At 39.4% G+C, this 27,855-nt stretch overlaps 1 protein-coding gene across 1 annotated transcript in view; it reads left to right on the plus strand.

The window, feature by feature from the left end:
- Window positions 1-15,818, plus strand: part of LOC122800385 (collagen alpha-1(XXV) chain-like) — a 131,225-nt gene extending 115,407 nt beyond the window's left edge. The window contains exon 2 of the mRNA XM_044069834.1: window positions 15,741-15,818. Coding sequence (XP_043925769.1) covers window positions 15,741-15,818 — 78 coding nt within the window. The remainder of the gene's footprint in view (window positions 1-15,740) is intronic.
- Window positions 15,819-27,855: the final 12,037 nt, after the last annotated feature.

Consider the following 27,855-nt stretch of genomic DNA (forward strand, 5'->3'; position numbering starts at 1 on the left):
TCTTATGTGATAAATTTATTTCATTTCTGCTAACCTCCACATATGCATCCCCCAATAACATTGCATTCATGTATGAAATATAATCATTATAATCGACTATAACCACACCATTTCCCTTATCAGGCTTCATAATTCTAATATTCTTAATGGACATAATGTTTTTTAATATTAGTTCTTCATTTTCTGTCATGTTTTTATAAAAATTGTTATTGTATTTAGAAAATAAATCCCTTATGTCATTCTCAGTAACTTTTTCAAATACCGCTACTTTTTCATTCATTGGTGGATTATATATACTGGGTTTAGACAATCTCCCTTTTGTTGTATCAATGCTAATTTCACTGGGGTTATTGTGAAATAATATTTTTAAATTTAATTTTAACAATTTCAAATCTAAAATGGTGTTTACCATATTCCCTTTCCTGCACGGCACAAAACTAAAACCCTTAGAAAATAAGTTAACATGTTCATTATCAAAAACATAGTGTGTGTAGTTATATAATTTAAAATCATTCCTATCATTTGTAACAACAGTGGGCTCATTAAATAAATAGCAGTCATTGTTCGTGTCCATAGACCTACATTCAAGTTGCTCAGATGTTTGTGAACCAACCGCAGAAATACAATTGGTTTCAAATACTATTAATGAATCTATACACTGTTCAACCTCCATTCTGTTGTTCCCATTACCGACTTCCGTCAGACCCTCGTAACTATACACAGTCAAATCACATAAAGAGATACTACTGTCCATATTGTTTGTCCGTACTGTTGGATTGTAATAATCTGTGAATACCTGGTTATTATCATGATCTATAATAGTTCCGATACCATCAGAAGCTAAAATTGACTCATTTTTAGTCGTTTTACAACTATTACAAACCATGTCCATATCACTTGAATTAAATGAAAAACTGTCCTTACAATCTGTCGTTTGAATTGGAATGACTTCCAAAAATGTCCGTTGTGCATCATGACCCGTAACGTTTTCAATGTCACCAGATAATCTTGCTGTGTCCCTTGTACTCAAGCTATATAAATTTTCCTGCATATTAGCTTGAATAGAACTGGTTGAAAGCCTATCCTTAGTAGTTAACATGTCAATAACCATATCAGTCATATCAATCGTATTTAAATGATGTTTACCTGGTGTTTTTGTAACAGTCAATTGACCCGATACCTCATGTAGCAGGACGCCATCGGCTGCGTCCTCCATCCGTTTGAAAAGTTAACTTTCTTGCTCTCAAAATCCGCACCTGTCCGTTCATATTCATTCCCTTCATCAAAATTGCTCTGCCCTCTTAAACGCTTGGATCTCCTCGGGCCATCTTCATCAATGGGACTACCATGGTCATGTTGCCTAACTCCCTCGGTTGGTAAAGGGGAAGTGATGTCATCGGAACCTCTCACGTTCTTTGTCCGGATGTTCCCATGGTTACAAGTGGTACACTTAGATTTGGGATATACAAACCCAAATCTTGATCTTGCTGCCTTTCTTCTCGTATATAACGTTACAGCTATACTCAACGTCTTTAATTATGTTAACATAATTTGTGTAATATTGATCAAACAACAAATCACCACTGATGTTCCTGTTTAAAGTATCTAACTCGAGCAATAATGTTTCTATTTTGTTATTATTGTAGGTAATCATTATATCCATCAAAGCCAACCCAGTTTTGTTGAACAGTTCATGTAAGTCATTTAACATGTTTGGTTCACCGTCACATCCATTTGGATACCTCCACAACCTAAGTCCTTTAGGGACTATTCCTAACTCAATATTTCTTTGGAGGTATCCGTTCTCCATTTTATGCGCTTTAACCTAAACAGTTTATGCTCAAATTGTTTCAACATTTCCTTCATGTTGAGTGACTCTCGTGTCATTCGATTCTACTGGAGTTTTATCGCTATGAAATGAATATTGATGTTGTTTCCACGTATCGGAACTATAAACTGTGTGGGTATCTTTATGTCTCACAGCATTAGCAAAGTTCAAATCAGCAGTTGCATTACCCGCAATGACTGTTGGTTGGGGTGTTAATTGGGTTAGCGGCAGCCCCAAGCTCCCCGTAGATTCCGTACTTTGAGTGGCCGATACCATAAGCTTGTTGATAAGTAAAGTATGTAACTTTAATTGTTCGTTCATTTCCTTCAACAAACCACTCACATCGACAACGCCGCCTTCACCTTCCATATTGTACACTGCAAACCAATAACCGAAACAACCAAATATTCCACAGGAAGAAAAAAGGCACAGCGTCACAGTACGAGTGGTTGAAGATGAAAAAGCCACAATAATACGATATCTCTAAGTAGGTCACAAATCCAAGGCCAATAAACGCTCCAAATATATTTTATTTGTGAATGAAGAACACACAACCTGCGTCGACCTAGGTTTCGTCAGTAACCACTGAGGTGGTGATGAGGTGGATTTTATAAATGAGATACGATTTATTACATCCCTATTTACAAACAGGGGATACCCAGAAGAATTTTGTAGTAACATCTCGAGGGAGGTTGTAAATAAAAGGCATAGTGGCGTGTATAAAGCCATATTGAATGGCAAACATTATATTAATGTAGAGGACACTAATTCTCACGCTGAACGGTACAATTTTAATACAATACCTTTTTTTATTACTACTTTTAATGGTACATCGGATAACATCAAAACCATTATAAAGAAAAACTGGAAATTGATTAAGTTAGATAGTGGTTTGGGTACTTTGTTTAATGGTGACATTACGTATATTTACAGGAAGGACATGTCACTAAAAGACATTTTTGAGAGTATAAATTTTAATGTAGACAAGTATTCTAACAAAACACCAGGCAATTTCAAATGTGGTAGGTGCTCTACTTGCACACACATGTTGAATACGGGTCCAACCATGCCGGTTAATGGACATACTGTTAGGATTCACGAACACATTAACTGTTATACTGCTAACGTTATATACATTGCGGTCTGTCAGCAATGTGAGGCCTTTTATGTCGGCAAAACGTGTAGACAAGTGAGGAAACAAATACAGGAACATTTGGGGGATATCAAGAATCTTAAGCTTACTAATGCATTAACCAGGCATATAGTGAAACACCCAAATCATCAATTTAAGTTTTTTGGTGTGTCCCATTTAATGCAAGATCCACAAGGAAGGATCACTAAATACAATTTGGACACATTGGAACTCAGGATGCAAATTTTGTTAAATGCACATCAGCATCCTGGGTTGAATGAATTTGTAAGCATAAAGCTTGTTTTAAGAATGCATAACATAAAAGGCAAGTAAAATTGGTAAATATTAATTATATTATTAATTAATTAATTAATTATATGTACTACATTGTATTAAATTTTAGCAGTAGACACGTGCCCATGTGTTTATGATTGTTATGATTATGCTATTCCTTTTTCAATTATATATGATTAAGGTTTACACACTTTTATACACAATCCCAATATACTAAACAGCAGGTAGCTTAAACAGAAGGTAGTTTTAATATTGTATTATTTTATTATAATTATATTTACATTTACACACAATATTTAGTTACTAATATTGTCTTATTTTTATACGTACATTACATCAAATTACATTGGTTGATATGTAAATGATGTAGCCAGTTTGAAGCATATTTATATTTATACATTTATATTTTTGTAGGTCAATTTAATTGTGTACATTTATTTACTAATTTATTTATTTAAATTATTTACACAAACAGGATGGAAAGGTTAACTTATTGTTATATCAATTATGCAATTTAGGTTTTTAATTTTTAATTATTATTGTTGTATTAGATAATTAAATAATTGTGGGTAGTATTTAAGCGGCTTCTGTGTATGGTTTAACTTGTGTTCTGATGAAGTCAGTGGTTACTGACGAAACCTAGGTCGACGCAGGTTGTGTGTTCTTCATTCACAAATAAAATATATTTGGAGCGTTTATTGGCCTTGGATTTGTGACCTACTTCGAGATATCGTATTATTGTGGCTTTTTCATCTTCAACCACTCGTACTGTGACGCTGTGCCTTTTTTCTTCCTGTGGAATATTTGGTTGTTTCGGTTATGGAAGCAAGAGACACAGCATTTTAAAACCACAAAAGCAAAGGGTGGTAGGATTGGAAGAAGCAGACTTTCCTAGAGATGAATCCAGTCAAATAAAGTGAAAATTGGCCTATGGTTAGAATTTCAGAAACTTTAGCTTAACATCCTAGTAGGGGCTGGGGCAGAAACAAACAAAAGGGGAAAAATAGTAGCAAACACAAAGGCAGTAGAAAGCACAATTCACAATACTGCACTACTGCAATCCCAACACAGACTAAGGTACCAGACTATGCAGAAATCTACCAGTTATACTGTAATAAATGACTAACTGAAGCAGTAGTCCACAACCGTGTCACAACTGCAAATGAAACTGCAGATTTAAGGCCCAGGCAGGGGCCAAAATACAAACAGCTAATTTTTATAAGTAATTCTACCGATGGAGACAGAAGTGCAGTATAATATATAAACATTGCTAATATCTTGCAGTAGATATACTATTATATATATACAGATATATAGATATACAGATATATAATAGATATACTATTATTATATACAGTATAACATTATACTGCAGTTGCGTTGTTGCCTCATAGCAAGAGGTTCTCCTGTTCGATTCTCGGCTGGAGCGCCTTCTGTGTGGAGTCTGCATGTCCTCCCCACAGTCAAGTGGCATTCGAAAGACATGCGTAGAATGGGCGTGCCTTCGCTGAAGGTTGGGCATTGAGCTGGCACCTCGGCACCCGTAAAAAAAAAACTACTGCCAATCATTAGCGGACTGGAGTTCCACTGTGGCGACCCCTAACTGGGAAAAGCCGAAAGAAGAACATTGCTAATATCCTGCAGTAATATACAATCTTTCCATAACTGCAAATGAAACTACAAGACTAAGGTCCCAAAACAAACTAAAAACATGAGACAGATAAGTGTTTTAGCTAAAACATGAAAAAAGCAGAAAAATACAAAAAATTATCACCACACAGGTCACTGTAAGTGCAACTTAAAATATTTTGCAGAATTTAAATAAAATCTTTTTTTCTGCCTGTTTGATGAAAAGCTTGTTTCTCACACTTTTGGGCTTTTCAATAGTCTTATACTCAAAGATTCAACGTGCTTGTTTTTTTAGAATAACATAACCCACTGTCTGAGTTGTAACTTTCTACACAGCTTGCCTATATTTTCCTGGTGGGACTCTTTTACGTTGGAAGTGCTGCTAAAGCATTGTAGGATTCTTATTTTGATTCTAAAATTGCTAAATTTGAAGCCGGTATTGACTACTGTTTACAAATAATCCTTTAGCGTTCTTAAATTAGAACTGAATACTGCTATTAAAGAGAAGTAAGCTATCTTTATGAAGGGCAGCCTTAAGATCCTCAACAGTGAATAGTTCTGATATATTTCTGACCGTTTTTGCTACGTAAATGAAGAGCTGACAAAGCTGCTGTAAGAATTAAAATTAATACTAAACATGTTGTGAAGCCTTCTAAGATTCAGTATATTTAGGACTTTTCTGATAACCCGTATTGCCAGTACTATCTCTTCCGCTAAGTGTCTTATTTCTCCCTTTCTCAGAAAGCTACAGCTTCCTAGGCTTTCCAGACCAAGTATGTTCTAAGGCTTGTGACATTATATTAGAAGTGGTTAAAGCAACACTGAAACTTTGTAATCTCTCTTCCAGTCTATGCCAACTACAAGAGACCTTCCACAGCAACAACACGACATAATTGATGACTGTTACACTCAAATCTGAAAAGAACAGTCTGTTTTGGTTAACTACAGGACCATTTCCCCATTAAATTTGGAAGTGAAGTTGTATGTTAAATAGTTAGCAGATTCATACCTCTCTAGGTTTATTAATAGTCTCAGACAGGCTAACATTGTACTGGTCCACAGTAGTGGGCATTGTCTGAAGGCCCTTTCCATGACATTTAAGATTACCTATCTAGATCCCATCCCAGAAGTTGTTATATAGTAAGATTTTTGAGAAGGTGTTTGACTTCATCTTATAGGAATAGTTTTGGCTTGCATTTAAGAAGCTTGGTTTAGCCACATCCCCTGCCTGTTGGAATTACAGTGTTGTAGTACTCTTCCTCAGCCATTGTACTTGCTACCCAGGATTACTCCTTTTTATTTACTAGAATTAAACACTAACTAGGGACACCCTCTTTTGCTATCTTGTTTTTTTTCTCACTATTGAACCGCTTGACCATGTTTTTATTTTCTGGCCAGTGTTATGGAGTGGGGCTGTATTGATACACTACAAAATTCACTGCTGTTTGTGTATAACTGTTTACTTTTATCTTCTAATATTTGACATGACTTTCCAATTGAATTAGAAACTCTTTCCTTTTTTCATTGGATTTCTGAACTAAAGATTGTTATTTCTTATGTCTGAGCATTTATGGTGATTCCAGCAGTTGAAACACTGCATGTTTCCTTTATGCTCCTAGTTCTAAAATAGTGTCCCATCCTCCAAGGTATCTGGAAATCAGACTCTTTAGAGTGCCAACTAAGATGACCAACTTGAATTTCAAAGCAGTATGGAAGAGCTTTTGTGTAATTGTTCATGCTTGGAAACATCTTTACCTCTCCCCTTTTGGGGGATACATGCGGTCAGAATGGTGCTGCCTCCCAGGTTTTATAGTCTTGGCATGTATCTCTTTCCTCCTGACTCATCCAAGTGAGTGTACAAAACAAGCTACATAACTGTTGGTGCAGCGTTTGAGGTGAAAAGAGGAGGAATTCACCTTAGAAGATTATGTATGCATCAATGTATGCAGAGGGTCTACTCAGGCTTTTGTCATGTGTAATTTTTTTCCAGGTCAGTGACGAACTTAATGCTGTCTGGGCCAAGGTGGAGGCCTGTGTACAGTCATCTGTCTCACTTCATGTCATTTGTAGTACTAGACCTCATTACTTGCATCCCTTGCAGATAGCTTGAGCTCGACATATATACGTGTGTGTGTATGTGTGTGTGTGTGTGTGTGTGTGTGTGTGTGTGTGTGTGTGTGTGTGTGTGTGTGTGTATATATATATATATATATATATATATATATATATATATACATATACATATGCATGTATGCATGTATATCCCTAGAAAGAGAGTGTTGGACAGAGGTACAGACTGTATGATGTGTGCATATGATTCCATCAACCTTACACTGAATAGAAACATAAGCTGCGAGACTTTGCGTTAAAGATCTTGCACAACTCTGCCTTGGTATTAGCTCATGTACTGGCTGCACTCTCAGTCACTTTCTAGACACTGCATTAAATGAAGGATGTATGGATTGCTCTGCTTGCAACTATTGTCTAACTCTTTATTATGGAAACATTCTCAGGATATCATTAAAGCTGAATTAATGGTACAGTTAAAGCACTGTGTCACCCTTCTGACTAAACACATTAGTGATGAAACACTATATCAGTCTTCTGACTAAACATTTTATGATAATAGCCATGCACTTTTCATTGGTTGAATACCTGCAGTGAACTTGTCGGTCCAGCCATCTAACATTATGTTAACTTGCATCTTGTGTTTTGAGGTTTCACAGATCATGTATAGCTAATTATTAGATTATTAATCTTACATGTTGTTATTGTTTGACATGTGTTTGACATTTTATGGTTGTGGTTCCTAGATTGATTCCAGTCTTGTTATTGTTAACATATATTTGCACTGCCTATAAGTCTGTCTTTTAATCTGTATGTTAATATTGATGAATTAAAAAAAAAGAACTCTTACTTCCGTTTAACATGAATACATGTTATTTCTTTGGTACTTTTTTCATGCTGACACTTATAGCTTTTCATGTACTGGCCTTAAACGTTCCACCTTACTTTTAGTTTTAGGCCATAACAGACTTACTGATTTGTGGTGGATTCTTTATTGCAAAGCTGTCTAAACTGAACATGTTAAAATACAAACTGTTATCAAACTCAGTGATACTTAGTATGTCAAACACATACAAATTAGACCTACAACTGGAATTGCAGCATTAGCTAATATGAATGTTGCAGGCTTCATAATCTGAAAATTTAAGTTCTCATCTATTGATACCAATAAACAGTCTGTGATATCCAGTGGCTTATAAAAATCCATAATTTTCTTCCAGGGTGCTTTGAACAGTTCTGATATTTGGATAGGGCATAGGGACACTGCCATTTTGCAGATTAGTGATTATATGAGGTTGAAATTTTGATAAATATCCCAACTCTGTTGGAACAGGCATAATAGGGAACAAAGTGTAGCTATGCGTTGAGGTCCTTGTTGAGTTTTACAGTAAAACCACATTAAACTGTTTATGCGTAACTTAAGTTACTTACTTAGTTATTGTTTAGTTAATATATGTCATAATAAACTCTCAGTTTAAGTAAGGTTTGCTCTTAGCAGTTCACTTATGTCTGCATGTCTAAATAATCATTTGAGATGGTTTGTTTTAGGGTGATCTTAGTGCCATTTGTAAGTAAAGAATTAAAAGAGTAAGGTTTTGCAGCTCCTGACAACACAAGTGACATGTATGTCTTGATTATAGCATGTTTTAATAGTTTTGGTAGTTGAGCTATATGACTTGGTCTCTCTTACTGCACTACTAACATATTTCTTTTAATCCAAGCAAAACAAATTTCTGGATCCAGAGACAATTGCCGCAGTACAACAGACCAATTTTATTCCCAAAGTTGTACACAAGCTTAGCGCTTTTGTCCACAAACTATAAAACCATGAACTTTTTCAAACCAAGTTAATAGTCACATGACTAACAAATACCCTAGAGCCATTAAAAGTTTTTACTCTTAAAGACACATACCCAGCCTAAAACTTAATTCATAAAAATATATATATAATAAAAAAAAAAACTCCAGGTTAACTGACCATGGACCTCCCCTTGATGTCGATGTTACCTGGTCAATAACCATAAATTGGAATTAAATGGTTCCACTAGTCAAGGAAACAACTTACATGCTGGACCCTCTAATCAGGGTTTTTTTCAAACAAGTTGAACCACAACAGGAACAATTACTACAAGCAGGGCGGGAAGCAACAACACAAGAAATGGAATGGCAAATGGAAATGACTTCCCAGACCCCAGTGAGTACTTTTCCTCAACCTGAGATTGTGGCGAACCCTGAAGGTGACTTTCGTATTTATAATTTTTCATCTTATGGAATTACATCTCAAATGACTCAGTTGTTAGCAAAGGGACTTGCATTTGTACCCTCTTTGAGGGCTGATATAGCACAGACTCTTTTGCATTTGAAGTTAGTTTTATGGAAATTAAATCTTGGTATTTTGCTTGGGTTTAATAGTCACAGTAGGAATGACTTTAGAATTGCCAGTTTATATAACCCCCTGCTTCATCCTTGTTTGGGTATGTTTGAAAAGTTATGTGAACTTGATTTAAGAAAGCTTTTAAAGACAAAGCGTTTTGATCAAAAAGTTAATTTAACAAAAGATGAACAGGATTTATTGATGGATTTAAGGTCCAGGAGAATCAGGGTTATGAAACCTGATAAGGGGAGGGGGGGGTTAGTGTTTATGGATGAAGATGAATACACTACTAAAATGTTGGCTATGTAAAACTCAGAAGCCTATTGTAAGGATTTGTTGAATGAGCTGAACACCACCTATAGAAGGGTTAGAGCAGATTTAAATGAACTTTTTATTGAAACATCTATAGACATTGACCTTTATAATTATTTGAATATCATTGCTCCCCTTACTCCAGTGATCTTTGGAATCCCCAAGATTCACAAATCTGTGAAGAATCCGCCTTTAAGACCCATAGTTGATGGGAGACAATCTATAACCTATGCTTGCACTAAGTTTATAGATAACATACTTTTGAAAAATATATGACAGGTCAAACACAGATTTGTAGGGATTTGTGTTTTTTTTTAAGTGACATTAATGATCTCGAGTTCCATGATGATTATAATTTTCTCACAGTAGACGTTAGGCATCTATATACTGTGATACCGCATGACCAGGGTGTAAGATGGGTGTCTGAGTTCATGGTATCAAAAGGGGCAGACAGACCGGATGTCTACTTGGTGGAAACATTGCTTGACTTGGTGTTAAAAAATAATTACATTTTGTTCAATGGGGAATTTTTCTTACAACAAAGCTGTGTTGCAATGGGGTCTTCGTGCGGAGGGAGTTTTTCGAATATGGTTATGGCATATTGGGAGAAACAATTTGTTTTCTCCGAAGGGCAATTTTTAGACCAGGTATTTATGTGTACCAGATACCTGGATGACATTATTATTATCTGGAAAGGAGATAGTGCCTCGGCTAGTGTGTTTGTTGAATTTATCAACAACACAACAACATTTTTACAGTTTACACATCAATTCAATGAGGAATGTATAGCCTTTTTAGATGTTAATTATCAAAAGATCATGTTAATTCTAGGTATCTGGCCAAAATATTTAGGAAGCCCACTTTTTCGAATACCTTCCTTTATTATGATAGCGCACACCCTATATATCAAAAAAGAGCGGTCGTAAAAGGCCAACTAGTTAGAGCAGCATGCATGACCACATTGGATATGCAATTTAAACAAGAATGCACTAAAATCAGGTATATGTTCCTGCAGAGGGGGTACCCCGTTGAGTTGGTTGATAGTTTAATAACTGAAGTCCAACAGAAAAGAAATAGCGGACATGTTCTGCCTATTTTGAATAAAGGTTGTGATGCTAACTTTATGACTATAAACTAGGACTCGGTTAGTCAAATGGAGAGACAAGTGGTTATTGAGGAGATCAGCTTGATGCACAATACTATTTCCAATGATTTTTCATTTAGTTTTGTAATGCCCTTTACAACTGATAGTTTTGGGATTAAAGACGTATTACAAAAAAATTGGGTCATTTTGACCGAAGACCCATCTATTAGTGGTAAAGTATGGCCAAAACCTAGAATAATTTACAAAAGGGGAAGAAATATTAAGAACATGTTAGAATGCCCCATAAAATTTAACTTAATTATACATGGGATGAGAAAATGTGTTTTTTTCCCATATTGTAAGTATGTTAAGATCGGGGATTCATTTAAATCAGAGGTGAGAAATACTATATTAAAGGTAATTACAATTGTTGTTCAATGGGAGATGTATATTTGGCCCAATGTCAACACTGTCTGTCTTTCTATATAGGGAAGATGGAGAGGTATTTAAAACAATGAATATATGAGAATTTATATAGTATTCATAAGGGGAATTTGAAGAACGCTTTGGCCAAGCAAGTTACACAAAATGATGCTTATTCCTTCCAATTTATGGTTATTGACCAGGTAACATCGACATCAAGGGGAGGTCCATGGTCAGTTAACCTGGAGTTGAAGGAATTATTTTGGCAATTGAGGTTAAATGCCTTTTCACCGCCTGGACTAAATGATAATTGTTTGCTGGGGTGTGTTTTGAAATATAAAAATCTTAAAAGATAATTTGTAACATGAAATTTATTAAGTTAGGTTTTACGATTGTTTTTTAATATAATAGATCATTATTTTTGACTGGATAAGTGATAGGAAGTACTATTGTATTGTGTTTTGTAGTAACTATAATGTAGGGTTTGAATGATTTTTATTATATATATAATTTTATGAATTAATTTTTAGGCTGGGTATGTGTCTTTAAGAGTAAAAACATTTAATGGCTCTAGGGTATTTAAGTTAGTCATGTGACTATTAACTTGGTTTGAAAAAGTTCATGGTTTTATAGTTTGTGAATGAAAGCACTAACCTTGTGTACAACTTTGTGAATAAAATTGGTCTGTTGTACTGCGGCAGTTGTCTCTGGATCCAGAAATTAGTTTTGCTTGGATTTGTTTTTGGGTCTGTGCTACTTTTACCAGTACATTTCTTTTAATGTTTTGTGGATGTGCAATATGGATTCCATTAAAGAAGCCAAATTGTGAACACTCTTTGTCCCAGATTCATTGTCTGCACCAGCAGACACTTGGGTGGTAGTGATTTTTACATGTATGTTCTTTATTTATTTATTTGTCTTTGTTTATCAAGAAAGTCCAACTGGGCAATAGCCCATTTTCAGCAGAGGCTTACATAGGGAAAAAGATAAAAGAAAAAAAAAAGAAAACGACTCTGTCAAACTCCATGTTGGAGTGTATGACATGAGACATACCTCGCTGGATTATATGAAGAGAGACATGACTGAGCTCTCTGATTATGTGTCCCTAGCCTCAAGCAGTATACTACCTGCATCTGGGATGATGCTGTAATACAGACAAAAAATGATTGAGTTTAGCAACTGGCTTAGCTTCTGGTGTCAATCCAGAGTGATTCAGTACCTGTCAGCCTGGGATGATATGCTAGATAGACCATGCTGCTTTGCCAGAGATGGTCTTCACCTATTACCTCTTGGCTTTTGGTTACTGGTAAAGGTACTTGCCTCCACCATAGTGCCTGTTTTAGGCAATGTCACAAGAACAAAATTCCCAGTGTAAAAATATCCTCTAAAGCCAAACTCCAGGCTTGCTGCTCGATGCTAGGAATCTAAATCAGAAACTGCACTCACTGGAAGCACTCCTTACTCTGGAAGATGTTAATGTTTGTGCAGTTACTGAGACATGATTCAAGGCTGCAGAAAGTACCCTGGCTGTACAAGGCTACAATGCCTTCCACATGTTTAGACTGCAAAATGAACATGGAAGAACTAAAGGTGGAGCAATATCAAACTTTATCAAAGATAAATAGACCTCAAGACTGGTTAGACGGAACGACCCACTAGAGTTAGTCCAAGTACAGCTAACTCTAAGTTGGTCCAAGTACAGCTAACTCTAGGTAAGACCCCCCCTCCACATCATTGTTAGTTATAGGTCCCCCACCATGAACCATGATAACCATGCTGCCTACATGGACCTACTTGAGTCACATGCAGTACAGCCAAACACTCTGGTTATGGGTGACTTCAGCTATCCTTCCATCAATTAGGATTCATATACACAAGTACAAACATGCTTGCCCAAAAGTTCCTGGACTTTGTTAACTCAAATGCCCTGGTGCATATAGTTTGCACCCCTACAAGGGGCACAAAGGTCCTTGAACCGGTACTCACCAACATGGGAGATTGCTGCATTACCCCTTGTGCAGGGCCCTCCATGGTAAAACCTGATCATAAATCAGTCTTGTTCGAAGTAACAGTCAGGTTAAAAAACTTCACCAAAGCAAACTATAGCCTCCTAAGCAATGGCATTAATTGTTTCAAACCCCCTGTTCCCACTGATGACAAGGACACCTATACTGAAGTATACACCAATGCCCTGTATAAACACCTATACAAATGTTTAGATTCAGCTGTACCTAAAAGGATCAAAACAAGGTCCTCAAGAAAAAACAAGCCACCCTGGTGGAAATCTAGCATAAATAGGCTATACAATAAAAGGAAGAAAGCGCTGTCCAAAAGCAAGGGAGAATGGTCTCATCAATGGAAGAGCACCCACCACAGCTTGAACCGGCAAATTATATATCTTGTAAAATCCTCTAAAGCCAACTATGAAACGAAATTATTATCCACAGCTAAGGGTAACTATAAGGCATTCTTTAGCTATATCTGAAGTCTGAATGGGAAGGCCCAGATTTGCATAGAGTCAGTAGTGGATGGTACCACCCACATTGAACCTGCAGAAATAGCCAACCTGCTAGCAGATAGGTTCAGTGAAAACTTCACCCCCCCCCCCTGTCCTCACCAATCACATCCCATGACATACCTATCACCAGTCCTCTACCTAAGATCTCCAAAGAGTAGGTAATAACTGCACTCTTCAAGGCCAAAAACACAGCCTCTGTGGGCCCTAATAATATCTCAGGCTGCATCTTAAATGGTCTAAAATATGAGTTGGTGGAACCATTGGGTACCCTCTTCAACCACAGCCTAAGCATTGGCTTTGTCCAAACCAAATGGAAACCAGCAGCCATTATCTCCTTACACAAAGGAGGTCCATCACCCAACCCTGGGAACTATAGACCCATAAGCCTAACCAGCCTTATTTGCAAGGCCATGTAGAAAATCATCATGGACCTCCATTAATAAAGATATAGGGGACCTTCAAACTCTATAACCAACCCAGTTTGTTTTTTTTCATGGGAAGACCATGTCTGTTAAATCTAGTGGACTTCTTCTAGAATGTCACCAAAGCCCTGAATGAAGGCAAATCAGTGGATACAGCTTATCTACACTTAGCCAAGGCCTTTGACACAATCCCCCACTCTGGCATCATTGAGAAACTTACCCAGTTGGGGATCAACCCATATGTCGTTAGGTGGGCAGCCAACTGGCTCACAAACAGAACACACTGCGTCAAAGTTGGGGATTCCACCTCTACCAGCAGACCTGTCACCACTGTTGTTCCACATGGATTGGTGCTGGGTCCTGTACTGTTTGGGATCTCTTTCTCAGAAGTTAAGGCAAAAGCAGATGGTCTGTGGCTGACAAAGTTCGCTGATGACTGCAAATTGGGGGCAGTCACTGAACCCCCAGATGATGTCAACATGCTACAAAACTAACTCATGCAGGCAAATGATTTGTGCCAAAGCCATGGTCTTAAACTCAATGCAAAAAATGCATTATCATTCCATTCTGTAAGGGGGATATCCCTGCAAATTACAATATCAACAATAACACCAACACCCTAAACTGAAACTCAGTGATGAGAGATTTGGGAACACAGGTTGACTGAGGCCTCAACTTTGATCAGCATGTGTTCACAGTGGTGAGTAAGACCTTCTACATTGCTCATCTCATATATAAAGGCATAGCATCCAGAGCAAAGGAGGTTATAACAACCCTGTACTCATCCGTCATCAAACCAGTAACAGACTAGAATGCTCCCTTTTGTATGTACCTCACCAGACACCTGCAACTACTGGAGAGACCTCAGAGGTTTCTCACCAAGAAAATACAGGGTCGGCAGCACATGTTCTACGTGGACAGACTGAGGTCACTGTCACTGTAGTCTGTGTCGTATAGACTGCTTAGAGGCAGGCAACCTGTGCCTGACCTACAGAGCAGTCTCGGACCCTGCCCTGATGGAATTGCTACACATCTGCAAGCCAAGTGGACAAGACTCACTCGATCTAGGGACCTTAACCTAGTTTGCGACATAAACAAGATATGCTGGAGAGACAGATACGTCTCCCAGAGGCTCCCACTTCCCTGGAATAGACTTCCAATTCATGTTAAACAGAACTCCTCTGTGGCCCTACTTAAGCATAACTTGAAGAACTGGATGGGAAACTGCAAATATATCCTGGGGTTTGCACCTGTGTCCCTTCCTGATAGGGGCAGGTGGTGCTGATCACAGATTTGCATGCAAATGTAGACTTTATCTCCTGGTCTATAAGGAAACAAGGGTATAACATGGCTAGGCTTGTAAGGACCCCAGGGCCGTTAGCCTAGTAACCTCTTATGATCTTATAAAAAAATCATGTTAAAAAAAATGATTTTATATAGTAGTCAAGAACATTTGATTGTAGACATGAGGTAAAACAGTGCTTATTATTATTTTTTTTTGTTGTTGTTGTGTTGAGTATCTTATCTGGAAAATAAATGTTAGATGCATATCTAAATTAAGAATGGGAATTAAGCTTGTTTTTTGTATGCCTCAAAATGATTAAAAGCTTGACTTATTTGTTTAGCAGCATTTGCGTTTTATTTTGTCTCCTTACAGAGATTAGAGGAGCACCTGGGTAAGAGGCGGATTGTTAGAGAAGCACAGGCCAACTGCAATTGCCCACCAGGTTTGTGACAAAGCTTTGTTTTCAGTACTCCAGCTTTGAAATTATTAGTTATAAACAGATTGTCAGACACTAGCACTGTTTCCACACATCACAGCTCATGTTACAGACCTTTAACCTTTTGGAGCTTTGTGATCTTGTATCTTTTTCAGAAATGTGTTTATAATTCTTAAAGGTCTGCTACACTAAACTATTGCCATCTCTATTTTTTGCTGAATAAGTAGCTTGCTAAGAGTTTTGCTGTAGACATTTGGCTAAAATATAAATTTTTCATATGCAGACTTTATCAGTATATTATATTCCATGCAAAGTGCTGTGCATTTGACTTTATGAGCAATTTATGCTTTACATGTTGTCTGAGAAACTGAGAAGCGCTTGGATTGGAAGATTTTATCTGCAAAGTATGTATCTGTGTACAGATGTACTATTACAGCATTCCAAATTAATAACTGTGTCTGGAGATTAGTGTGTTATAATATTTTGTTCCTGCAATACATGTTTTTGTTAGGCTTTTGCATTTCACTTTCCCTGTACTGGAACCTGATGGACAATAATGAAAACAGAACTGCACATGTGAAGTTATTCTATCTCGCAGTTCATTCTTACAGATGGGTTCGGGAGCCGATTCTCAGCTCTGAATGGGCCAACTACAAAGCTCGAGGTCTTCAGACAGCTCGAGACCAGGTCCCTATCCCATGATGCACCTTGTATTACCTCAGATCTAGTTTGCCACTGCAACAGATCGGAGGATACTTCACAGCTCGGGCAAGTAGAGCTTTTCTTCATGAGAATTTTTCTCTTTAAATACCTTTTATTATAGCTTTAAGTTTCCTTTCCTTTTAATAGCTTTTATAGAATTGTAGAACTAGTTTGTTGGATACCTTTTATAAGCCTTCCTATAGCTACTTTGGCCATCGTTTTGTTAGGCCTTTAGCAATCTCCCTTCCCATTTTCTGGTGTGCCTTTAGATTAGAAGTGTGTTTATTAGGAATTTAGTAGTTTAAAGCTTTACAAGAGTGTTATTAGAAACTTTAATAGTTAGACGTTAATTAGTATTGTAGAACCCGTTTTGGTTTAGGGCCTACTTACGGTTTGAATAGTTGTGTGTTGGTTGAACATAGTGTCTATTTGACATATTATTATTGAAAGTTTATACAGGTTTTTTCTCGTGTGCATTTATATTTACATTAGACATATGGCTGACCAAGAGAAGGAAAAACAACCCAAGTCTGGGTTCAAAAAATGTCCAAAGTGTGGACTGAAAATGTCTGTCACTGATGGTCACGTTAACTGTGTTTACTGTTTGGGTGCTTTGCACTTACAAGAGAGCTGCTCCATCTGCCATTCTTTCAGTAGCCATGTTCTACAGGAAAGAAAGAGAAAGCTGATTGACAGAGGGCTATTAAAATCTTCTTTTCAAGAACCTTTGGGCAATCATGATAAAACATTTAAATCCACAAAATCTACCAAGTCATCGAAATCATCATCCTCGGAGCACAGAGTTTTGGATCCGACACCATCAAAAAAATTATCGAAGTTGGCTCCACAGTCTTCGGAGCTGAGCGTCGTAACCTTTTGGAGCCGGTCCCCATTCCTGGAACTGGTCTCCACAGTGTTGAAATCACCAATTTTGCAATCGGTGGCATCATCAATCCATTCATCTTGGTCCTCAATAAGCCTATCTGATTTGGATGTGATCGTGTGGTGCAGAAGTTGTTACAGGCACCGGCATTTGACAAATTGTTATCAGCTCCAACCCAAGTAGTTTTGGAACCAACAGCTGTTCTTCCATCTACTTCTTTTCCTCCTCCGAGCCGGTCCTTCGGAGCCAGAGGAGTTGGAGCTGATGATTGTGGAGCCTTCAGAACCAATGCCTGTTCCAGTGCCATTGGTGCCGACTACTTAGACTTTCTCGGTGCCTATCGAGGGGTCTAGGAGCCGACACTCGCCGGTAGGGTCCGGGGAGGACAGTCGGACTGATCTTTCGGCTCCGATTTTTCCTCTTGGGGCTTTAGCATGGATGAGTTTGGCTCCTACCTTTGGATTGGAGCCCACTGTACAGGTGCCAAGGGAATCATCTGCTTCTTTGGACCCAGGGATTCCTTCACATTGGAGTAGAGGTGCCTTTGATGCCATGAGGAGAGTAATGTCCCCCAGGACATTCACAACGTCAGGACCAACTACCTCCTCCCCTAAAACACCTGTGTCTACTTCTGCCTCACAGATCCCTTTGAAGCATAGAGACCCTGAGCTTCAGGAAGCTCCACTGGGTGGACCCTGCTCTTCCGAGACCTCATCAGAAGCTCCCACTGATGAGGTTTCCAGGAAGAGAATTTGCAAGAGGAAGCATTTAGACTCCCCGCAGGAATCTGTCACCTCAGACACTGACTTGGATGAGTCAGAAGAGTCCCCACGGTCCCCCTCAGAGGATATCTCATTTGCAGATATCTTGGAAATCCTAAAGCAGAGGGGTGGCTGGAAGACCACCAACCCTACTGAGGATGAGTCGGTCCTCCTGAAAGCTTTTGGGTCTCAGTCCTCTTGGGTGTCTCCAACCTTCGATGAGCTTATGGAGCTGGTCTCATGAAGGGCGTGGGAGACACCGGACACCATGGAGCCTGTCCCTAGGAGGCCTAATAAATTTATTTCTTCTCCTCAGGATAAGACTTTTCTCATGAAAAGTGTGCCTGTTGATGCCATGGTGGTGGCAGCAGCCACCAAAAAGGAGATGTCGGAAACTTCTTCATCTGTCCATCCTCATAACAGAGATTCTAGGATCATGGATAGATATGGGAAGCTCATGTTCAGTTCAGCGACTTTTGCCATGCGATCATTGAACTACCTCACACATTTCACGAGACTACAAACAGATCTCCTAAAAGAGCTTGGAGATACTCTACAGTGTATGGTAGTTGAGGGAGTGGCAGACAAGGTTACTTCCCAGCTTGCTACTCTTAATTCTGTAGCAAACTCTTCCATGCGTCTGCAGCTGATGGAACGAGTAGGGCAGTAGGTACAGGCATTGCTCTTAGGAGACACTCCTGGATGCGCTTATGTTCCTTTGCAGAGCCCTTTAAGTCATCCTTTGTGAACACCCTTTTTGATGGCTCGTTTCTTTTCAGGCCCAAAGTAAAGGAAACTCTTACCAGGTGTGAGCAGGAAGGAAAGACTGTGTCTGCCATCAGAGTCTGTTTTTCCACCCCCAATAGACCCTACCCCAAAGGTCAAAAGGGAGGAAAGATGTGGTTCTGAAAAGCCCAAGGAGCCTTTCAGGAAACACGTGGTGAACCCCCCTCCAGGGGCAGAGGAGGGGGTAATAATGGAAGATGCCACCCTCGTGGCAGAGGGGGACCGTAGAATCAGGGTGACAGAGATCCGTTCTTTGGGAAGCCCTACCAGTGCTCCTGAAAGGAGGCCTGACTGTCCAACTCTGGAGGCAGTTGGGGGTTGTTTATCTTTGAACCCAGACGCCTGGCTAAAAATAACAAATGACAACTGGGTACAAAGCATAATATCTAGAGGATATTTTATTCCCTTTGCCACTCCACCTCCCTTGATAACAAAAATCCTGGACGTTCCACCCAGTTACAGGGAACAAGCAACCGTAGAGGTCCAAAGGTTGCTAGAAAAAAGAGTCATCCAGCCAGTCCCCGCAGACCAGATAGGAACCAGAACTTACTCAAGATTCTTTTTAGTTCCAAAAAAGATACGGAACTGGAGAGCTATTTTGGACCTCAGTAGACTAAACAGATCTGTCAAGAAGGAGAAGTTCCGGATGGTCACACTACAGTCGATACTTCCCTTTTTAGGGAAAGAAAATTGGATGTACTCGATAGATCTCCAGGATGCGTACTACCACATAAAAATGGCCAGACCACCCAGGGATCATCTGCACTTCTGGCTGGGAGCCAATCACTACCAGTTTCGAGCCCTGCCCTTTGGTCTCACTACAGCCCCCAGAGTGTTCACCAAATGTATGGCAGGGGTCACAGCTCACCTGAGGTGTTTGGGATTCCAGGTGTTTCCATACATGGACGATTGGCTCCTCAACACCACCACCAGGCATCAGCTTATACAAGCCAGGGACACTACGCTTATTCTTTGCAATCAACTGGGGATTACCATAAACTCAAAAATCTGCCTTGTCGCCATCGTAACATATAATTTTTATCGGAGCAGATTTGGATACCACCACCACCATTTTAAAACTTCCTTCAGAAAGGATATCGGTACTTCAACATCAAATTCTGAACCTCATATCCAGAGACAAGGTACCATCCTCAGATGTGCTAAAATTGTTGAGGACGATGGCAGCTGCAATAATAGCAATTCCCTTGGGTCGTATGCACATGCATATTCTACAATGGCTCCTGTTCACACAATGGTCCTATCAAGAGCTCCCAATGTCACATCTCGTCATTCTAACAAACTCCTGCAAAAAGAATCTCCGGTGGTGGTTGACCTCTCTCCAAGTAACGATAGGTCATCCTTTTATCCTACCCTCACCATTGGCCACTGTGATCACGGATGCTTCTCTGATTGGGTGGGGGGCATTTTCGGGGAAAAACAGCCCAAGGCACATGGACCGAATAAGAGACACATCTGCATATCAATGTCCTGGAGATGAGAGCGGTACTCTTGACATTGCAGTACTTTCAGGACTCTCTCCCTCTGGGGACAATTGTGATTCAGACGGACAACATGTCAGTGATCTGGTATATAAACAAACAAGGAGGAACCAGGTCCTATCCCCTTTGTCGAGAGGCCCTAAGAGTATGGCAGTGGGCTACCTTCACCCAGCAGTTTCTGATAGCAATGCACATCCCAGGGAAATCCTACATGATGGCAGACAAACTGAGCAGGGCAATCTTGTTGCCTCATGAGTGGTCCCTCAAAGAAGAAATAGTGGACAGAATATTCCACAGATGGGGCCAGCCTTGCTGCGATCTCTTTGCATCTCACATGAACACAAAATGCAGAAGCTATTTTTCCCTAATCCCCCCCTCTGGGAGATGCCCCAAGGGATGCACTCATACACGATTGGCCTCTGGGTCTACTTTATGCCTTCCCACCAATACCCCTGATACCCAAAGTGTTACAGAAAGCCAAAGCCGTGGGAAGGACCATCATTCTTATAGCCCCTCACTGGCCTCATCAGATTTGGTTCCCCTTTCTTCGACCTCATCTGTTGGAAGAGCCTTGGATTCTAGACCCAGTTACTGACCTTCTGATGCACTCATCGGGGGCTCTTCATCCCTCCCTTCAGTCCCTGAAATTGACAACTTGGCTGCTCCAATTCCCAACATAGCCAGGTTCCATATCCTCTCAACTGAAACACAACATATTTTAATATCTTCTCATAAATCATCTACTAGGAAATTATACCTCAGCAAATGGAAGAGATTTTCCATATGGGCTTCTGAAAATAACATTGACCCTTACCTAGCCCCTGTTTCCTCCATCCTAGAATTTGTGACTATGCTTTTCAACAAGGGAGCGGCGGCAGCCACCTTTCGTTTGCAGCTCGCTGCGATCTCTAATTTTCATCTTGGTACTGAAGGCTTTAATGTAATGTCACACAAGCTATCCAAAGCTTTTCTCAAGGGGACTTTCCATCTTAGACCACCCGTCAAATCCCCTTATACACCTTGGAATCTAAATTTTATGCTTTCACACATCATTCTTCCACCGTTTGAGCCAGCTTCTTCATGCAATTTGAAATTTTTGTCTTGGAAGACTGTCTTTTTAGTAGCCATCACATCTGCCTGAAGAGTTTCAGAGCTACAGGCCTTGTCTATAAACCCCCCATATTTGATTTTTCATTCTAATATAGTTTCACTATGAACAAATCCTTCATTCTTTCCTAAAGTTTGTACTGAAGATAACCTTAACCAAACCATATAATTGCAGTTTTTTTTCCCAAACACACCAATAATTCAGAGTATATGCTGCACAAACTTGATGCTCACAGAAAACTTCGATTTTACCTAGCTAGAACCAAAGAATTTAGAAGATCTGAACAACATTTTGTTTCCTTTTCAGACTCCGGAAAAGGTAGACCTGTGGCAAAAACCTCTCTGTCGAAATGGTTATCTGATTGCATCACCTTCACTTACTCAGCTGCCAATATACCTCTGCAACACAAAATAAAGGCTCATTCAACCAGAGCTGTTTCCACATCTTCAGCCTTTACTGCCAGGCTACCAACAGATAATATTTGTGCAGCAGCCACTTGGTCAAAGTCTCATACTTTTATCACTTATTACAAAGTCGATAGGGCCTTCAGGGACAGGGATTCCTTTGGTTCCACTGCCCTGAGAAGCATACTCCCGTGAGACACCCAAGAAAGATGATTCTTCATAGGAAGGTACTAGGCTATCGGCCCTGGGGCCTATACAAGCCCAGCCAAAAAGGTAGCCTGGCTTTTGCCACCCAAGAAAATTATTTTCCTGTGCCACTGTCGAGCAGAACCACAGAGGTGATCCCCGGAGTGAATTTCCTATTTCCCATCCAATCATCATGCTTGGGACACTACCCATCTGTAAGAATGAATGGCAAGATAGAACAACTTCACATAAAGAAGTTATGTACTCACCATAACGTTCCATGTGAGTTGTTCATCTCGCCCATTCTTACTTCCCAACCTCCGACCCCCTCCAGGTTTTTTCGAAGACCGAGATTCATCTTTTATCATGGTTGCTTTGTCTTTCCTATGGTTTCCTTACCTAAAAGAGTATTAGAATGGCATATGGTATTGTTAGAGGCAGCAAACAAGATCTGAGGTAACACAAGGTGCATTATGGGATATGGACTTGGTCTCGAGCTGTCTGAAGACCTCAAGCTTTGTAGTAGGCCGACTTGGAGCCGAAGATCGGCTCTGAACCCATCTGTAAGAATGAAGGCGAGATGAACAACTCACATGGAACGTTATGATGAGTACATAACTTCTTTTTTTAAGTATTTAACAACAGATAAGTATTCAAACTATGAAATTAAAAATGCTACTGGCCTTGTCTGTTTTTTGTTATAATATGTCTCATTTATATGACCATATGAAGAGTTGTACTACAGGTATCCACTTACAAGCAATATCATATTTTTGAATGAAGATAAACACCTGATAACTAGAGGTTAAAGAACAGTCAGGCAAGCATGGAAAAGGTCTGCTGTGACCAGCACCGTACTCCAGAGAATATATTTAAATAAATACATGAATAAATAAGTACGGTATGTAGGGCAGTAAAACAGGCATTCTTATGTCTGCTGGTAATGGAAATTTGCTTGTGAGGGAGCGTGGAAATTTAACATTTGCAATCCCTGGTCTGGGATAGTATACGGGATATTGTTTTTGTGAAAGGGGTAGTATCCCCTTACCTTACTGCTTGATATGGCATCAGAAAGTTTGTTATTTCATCCCAGTGATATATTACTGGTACAAGTGGCTTCTGGCTGCACATGTAAAACTGCACAACATGTATACAAAGCACTGAAGATGGCTTGAGTAAGGAAAGAGCATTATGGGATAAAAGTATAAATGAAGGTAATTTTATTAAATAAAAAAGTTGCTAAGCACTGCTCACTTTAATATTTTGCTATACACTTTAAAACATGCTGTATGAGTAATCAAGAGTCACTGCATCTTTTAACCGTTAAGGTTTTTTCCTAATAATGAGATTTTTTTTTTTTAAGTTTGCTGTCACGGATCATGAAACGTTTTGAGATTCCATCAAGAGTTGTGTGTGATTAGTCATCTGTATTTCTGTGTTTTGTGTTCTGTTTAATTGAGAATGATAAATACTTGAGACTTTTATTATCCACAAAGTGTATAAATCAGTTATACTTAGTTTGTTTCACCTTTACTGCTATACCAAACAGTGTGTTTTGCAGACAGTTTTTTTTTTCTGATTGGTGCAATGTGTTGGTCTGTAATTCACTGATTAGCTATTTGTCATTTCAAATGAACACAGAGTGCTAATCTGAAATGACAAATAGCAAAGTTATTTTACGTTATTCTAAAGCTGTACAGTCACTTTAGGAGCTGTGTTAAATCAAATGTATTGTCATATATATGTCCATGGAAAGAAGCTTTCTTGAAATGTTAAGGTGTAATTCAAAAAATAAATGGCCATGAAAAATGCATGCTCTTGGAGAGAAAGATTCAAAAAATGTCTGTCCCTGGAAACTATTAGTTATAGGCAGCGAGAACACTGTCAAAGGTAGGACAAAAATTATGGCTTAAACTAGTTCCTCCACAAAGGAGAATACAGATGTGAAAATGAAGGTGTTTCAGATATCAGAGTGTGAAATGCATTGCAGCGAAGACGTATGGAAAGGGTGCCTGTTACATAAACAGCAGACACGTGCACAGGCAAAAACATTTTCTATAGGAGGTAAATCTTTGTAGCACTAGTTGTTTAGACTGTGAAAATACACGAGTTAGAAAACAAAACCTGTTCATTAAACCTACAAGAACTTCCACTATTCCTTTTGGCAGACATACACCTGAGGGTACTCTCTGCATTGAAAATATGATTTGCTTTTGTTTGAAAGTGTCTGATTGGAGTCTAATATTGTGAAGCTATTAGAGGGTCAGGCCACCCCACTAAAGATTAATATTAATAACTAATACAGAAAAAGAGACTGCTGCATTATACAACAGTTAGCCAGTATGATATTCATAGGTTCATAGGTGTTTACTAGGCTAACGACCACAAGAGTCTTTTTAAGCCTAGCCATGCATCCCAAATCTCTGACAAGTTCTGATACCCTTGATAAGTGTAAGAAGGGGCTTGGGAGATGAACCATTTACAGGCTGCCTGTGTCCATTAGACAAATAGGTGCCAAATCTGGGATGAATTTCCTGTTCCTCATCCAGTTGTCCAAGTTGCATTTGAATTGGGTTAGGGAAGAACTCTGCTTCACATGGATGGAGAGCCTGTTTCACAGACGGGGTAGTCTCTGGGATACATACCTGTTTCTCCAGCAGGTCCTTCTTATATCACAGGCAAGGTTTAAGTCTTTAGAATGGGTAATTCTGGTGCTGTTTGTTTTGTGGATATGTAGGAGGTCCATCAGAGTGGGGTCTGACAGTGTCCTGTATGCTAGGCATAGATCTCCCCTCAAAAGCCTGTAGGAGACAGAATACAAGTACAGGGGATTGAGGTAGGCTGCATAGGACATTTTACTTATTCCCTGTATTCTTTTAGTGAGGAACCTCTGTGGATATTCCAGTTGTTGCATATGCCTGTTTAGGTACATACCAAAAGGGGCATTGTACTCTGATAGGTCTGATAAATGCTGAATACAGTGGAACAATGACTTCCTTGGACTTAGATGCCATACCTTTGTTTATAAGTTCCGCAACATAGAATTATTTCCTCACTACTGTAGAGACGTGACAGTCAAAGGCTGGATTACTGCCTATGTGTGCCCCTAAGTCCCTGACTACTGGGTCAATTCTAAGGGGTGTGTTGTCAATATGATAGTTACCAGGGATGGATGACTTCCTGAAGGATACTATTATGCATTTCTTTGCATTTAGTTTTAGTCCATGACTCTGATACCAGTTGTTTATCTGTGTCAGCCCTTCCTGGAGAACATTTGTGTCAGTGTGGGATTCATCAAAAGCTCCTAATTTGCACTCATCTGCAAATTTAGTCAGACAAAGACCACTGATATTGACCTTGACTTCAGAGAAGTAAATGTCAAAAAGGAGCGTTTCAAGGACTGAGCCATGAGGGACTCCACTTGTGACTGGCCTCTTTGTAGAGGCTGACTCCCCAGTTCTAACTTCCTAGGTCCTGTCTGTTTGCCAGTTGGCTATCCACCAGGTGACATACTGGTTTGTACCTAACCTCTTAAGTTTGTCAACAATGCCCAAGTGGGGTATTATGTCAAATGCATTAGCCAGGTCAAGGTGGGCAGTGTGAACAATTTTGCCCTCACTCATTGCTTTGGTGACCTTCTCAAAGAAATCCACCAGATTGAGTAGGCATGACCTGCCTTTGACAAGACCAAACTGGGTTGGGTCTAGTATCTGGAGGTTTAATATATTACTATTGATCATTTCCATGATAATTCTTTCCATGGCTTTATAAGGCTAGTGAGATTTATGGGTCTGTAGTGTCCAAGGTCTGTAGATGACCCACCTTTGTGCAGAGGGATAACTGTTGCTGTTCTCCATTCATGAGGCATGAAACCTGTTTGGATGCTACAGTTAAACAGCAGTTCCAGAGGTCATGTTTCATTCTATTTAGAAGGCATCCAGGGATACTGTCTGGGGCCATTGATGAGTGTTCTTGACCTTAGAGCATTAAAGACCTGTTCCCTACTGATAGCAGGGGGGAATTATATTTGATGGTATTACCTGAGGGAAGGTTGAGGGGGATAGAGGGGCAAAGTTGGAGCCGAATGTATCGACCAGTAGGCTTCCTGTATCTTCTGGCTCAGTATAGGTGGCTCCATTTACAATGAGCTCTGCACACAGTTGTGTGTCGCCTTTGAGGTTGGGGAGTTGGGACGTAGCTAAATTAGCCCTTGTGGTTGTCCTTGGCCTGGCAGGCCAAATTTACCTCAAATTTGATTTTGTTAGACTTTATTTGTCCTCTGAGTTATTTGTTTAGTTTGATGTGAGTGCTTTTATCCTGCTGGGTTCTGCACCTCCTAATTTTTGCCATGATTTTCTTCCTTCTGTTATGGAGCCTATTGATTTTGTGATTCTACCAGGGTGGCTTGTTTTTGAGTTATTACTGTACTTCTTCCTGGTGGATATAGCTGCCTTTATGTAGCTATTAACATTCTTGTACAGGGTTTCTGTGAACAGTTCTGCACAGGCAGCAGTATTCTCAGGGTTTATGGGGGCTTGAAATTTTTCCAGGTTATCACTTAGTAGCTGAAAGTTAGGATCTATATTAGAACATCAAAGTTTCAAAACTTCGAATGTTCTAATATCGACCCCTATTCAGCAAAAGCTGAAAATATCGAAGCAACAGAAAACCGATTTTTTTCCTAGGGAAAGAATTTGGTTGTCCGTTTCTGTTGCTTTGGTATTTTCAGTGCTGCGGTGGAAAGTTACGGGTCAGATTCAGGTAAGTGTGCGATTGAGTGTGGGTTAGGTTAGTTAGGGTTAGGGTGCGGGTTAGGTATGTGTGCGATTGTGTGGACGTGAGGGTTAGGGTGGGTTAGGTGAGTTAGGGTTAGGGCGCAGGTTAGGTATGTGTGCGATTGTGTGGACATGAGGGTTAGGGCGGGTTAGGTGAATTAGGGTTAGGGCACGGGTGAGGTTAGTGTGCGATAGTGATGAACCTTAGGGTTAGGGTTTGGGTTAAGGTAAGTGGATAGTTTGTGGTGTGTGCACAGTTTAGTGTAGATTTAAGTGAAAGATTTTAGGTGTATATGTGCGGATTGCTGTTTGTTTTGTGTGCTTGTTTGTGTGTATGTGTTTTGGAACAGCAAATTTTTTCCCTAGGAAAAAATTTGCTGTTCTATATGTTCGAAGTTTTCAGCTTTCGCTGAATAGGGGTCAATATTAGAACATTCGTTTTGAAACTTCAATGTTCTAATATAGACCCTGAAAGTTAGCCTTAGAGTAGTTCCTGAATATTCCAGATTTAGCTGGGTGCCCAGGTTTTATTTTTACTTCAGAGGAGACCATTTTGTGGTCTAACCTTACCAGGGAAGACATTACAGTAGGGGGTGTGCATCACTCTCCCATATTAGTGAGGACCAGATCCAGTATGGTTGCACCCCTGTTTGGTTTATTGACAGTCTGGTCCAGGGAGTTTGTGTTTATAAAATTCAGGAATCTCTGTGCCTGTACGTTTGGTGTCGTATAGGATTCCTTGTTAATAGTGAGGTAATTAAAGTCATCCAAGAATATGGTATTGGGCTGAATGGTGAGCATTTTCAATAAGTTTAAATACATGGTATGGGTTTCTTGGGTCATAGAGGGGGGAACTATAGTTTGTAAGGAAGAGGTATTGGATTTTGCCTATGGTGATTTGAGCATGGAGTAGCTCAGGTGCATTGTTCTGTTTGACCAGCCTTTAG

Source organism: Protopterus annectens, chromosome 4.part0 (genome assembly GCF_019279795.1).
Source record: "Protopterus annectens isolate FY-2018-M chromosome 4.part0, PAN1.0, whole genome shotgun sequence".
Taxonomy (NCBI): domain Eukaryota; kingdom Metazoa; phylum Chordata; order Ceratodontiformes; family Protopteridae; genus Protopterus; species Protopterus annectens.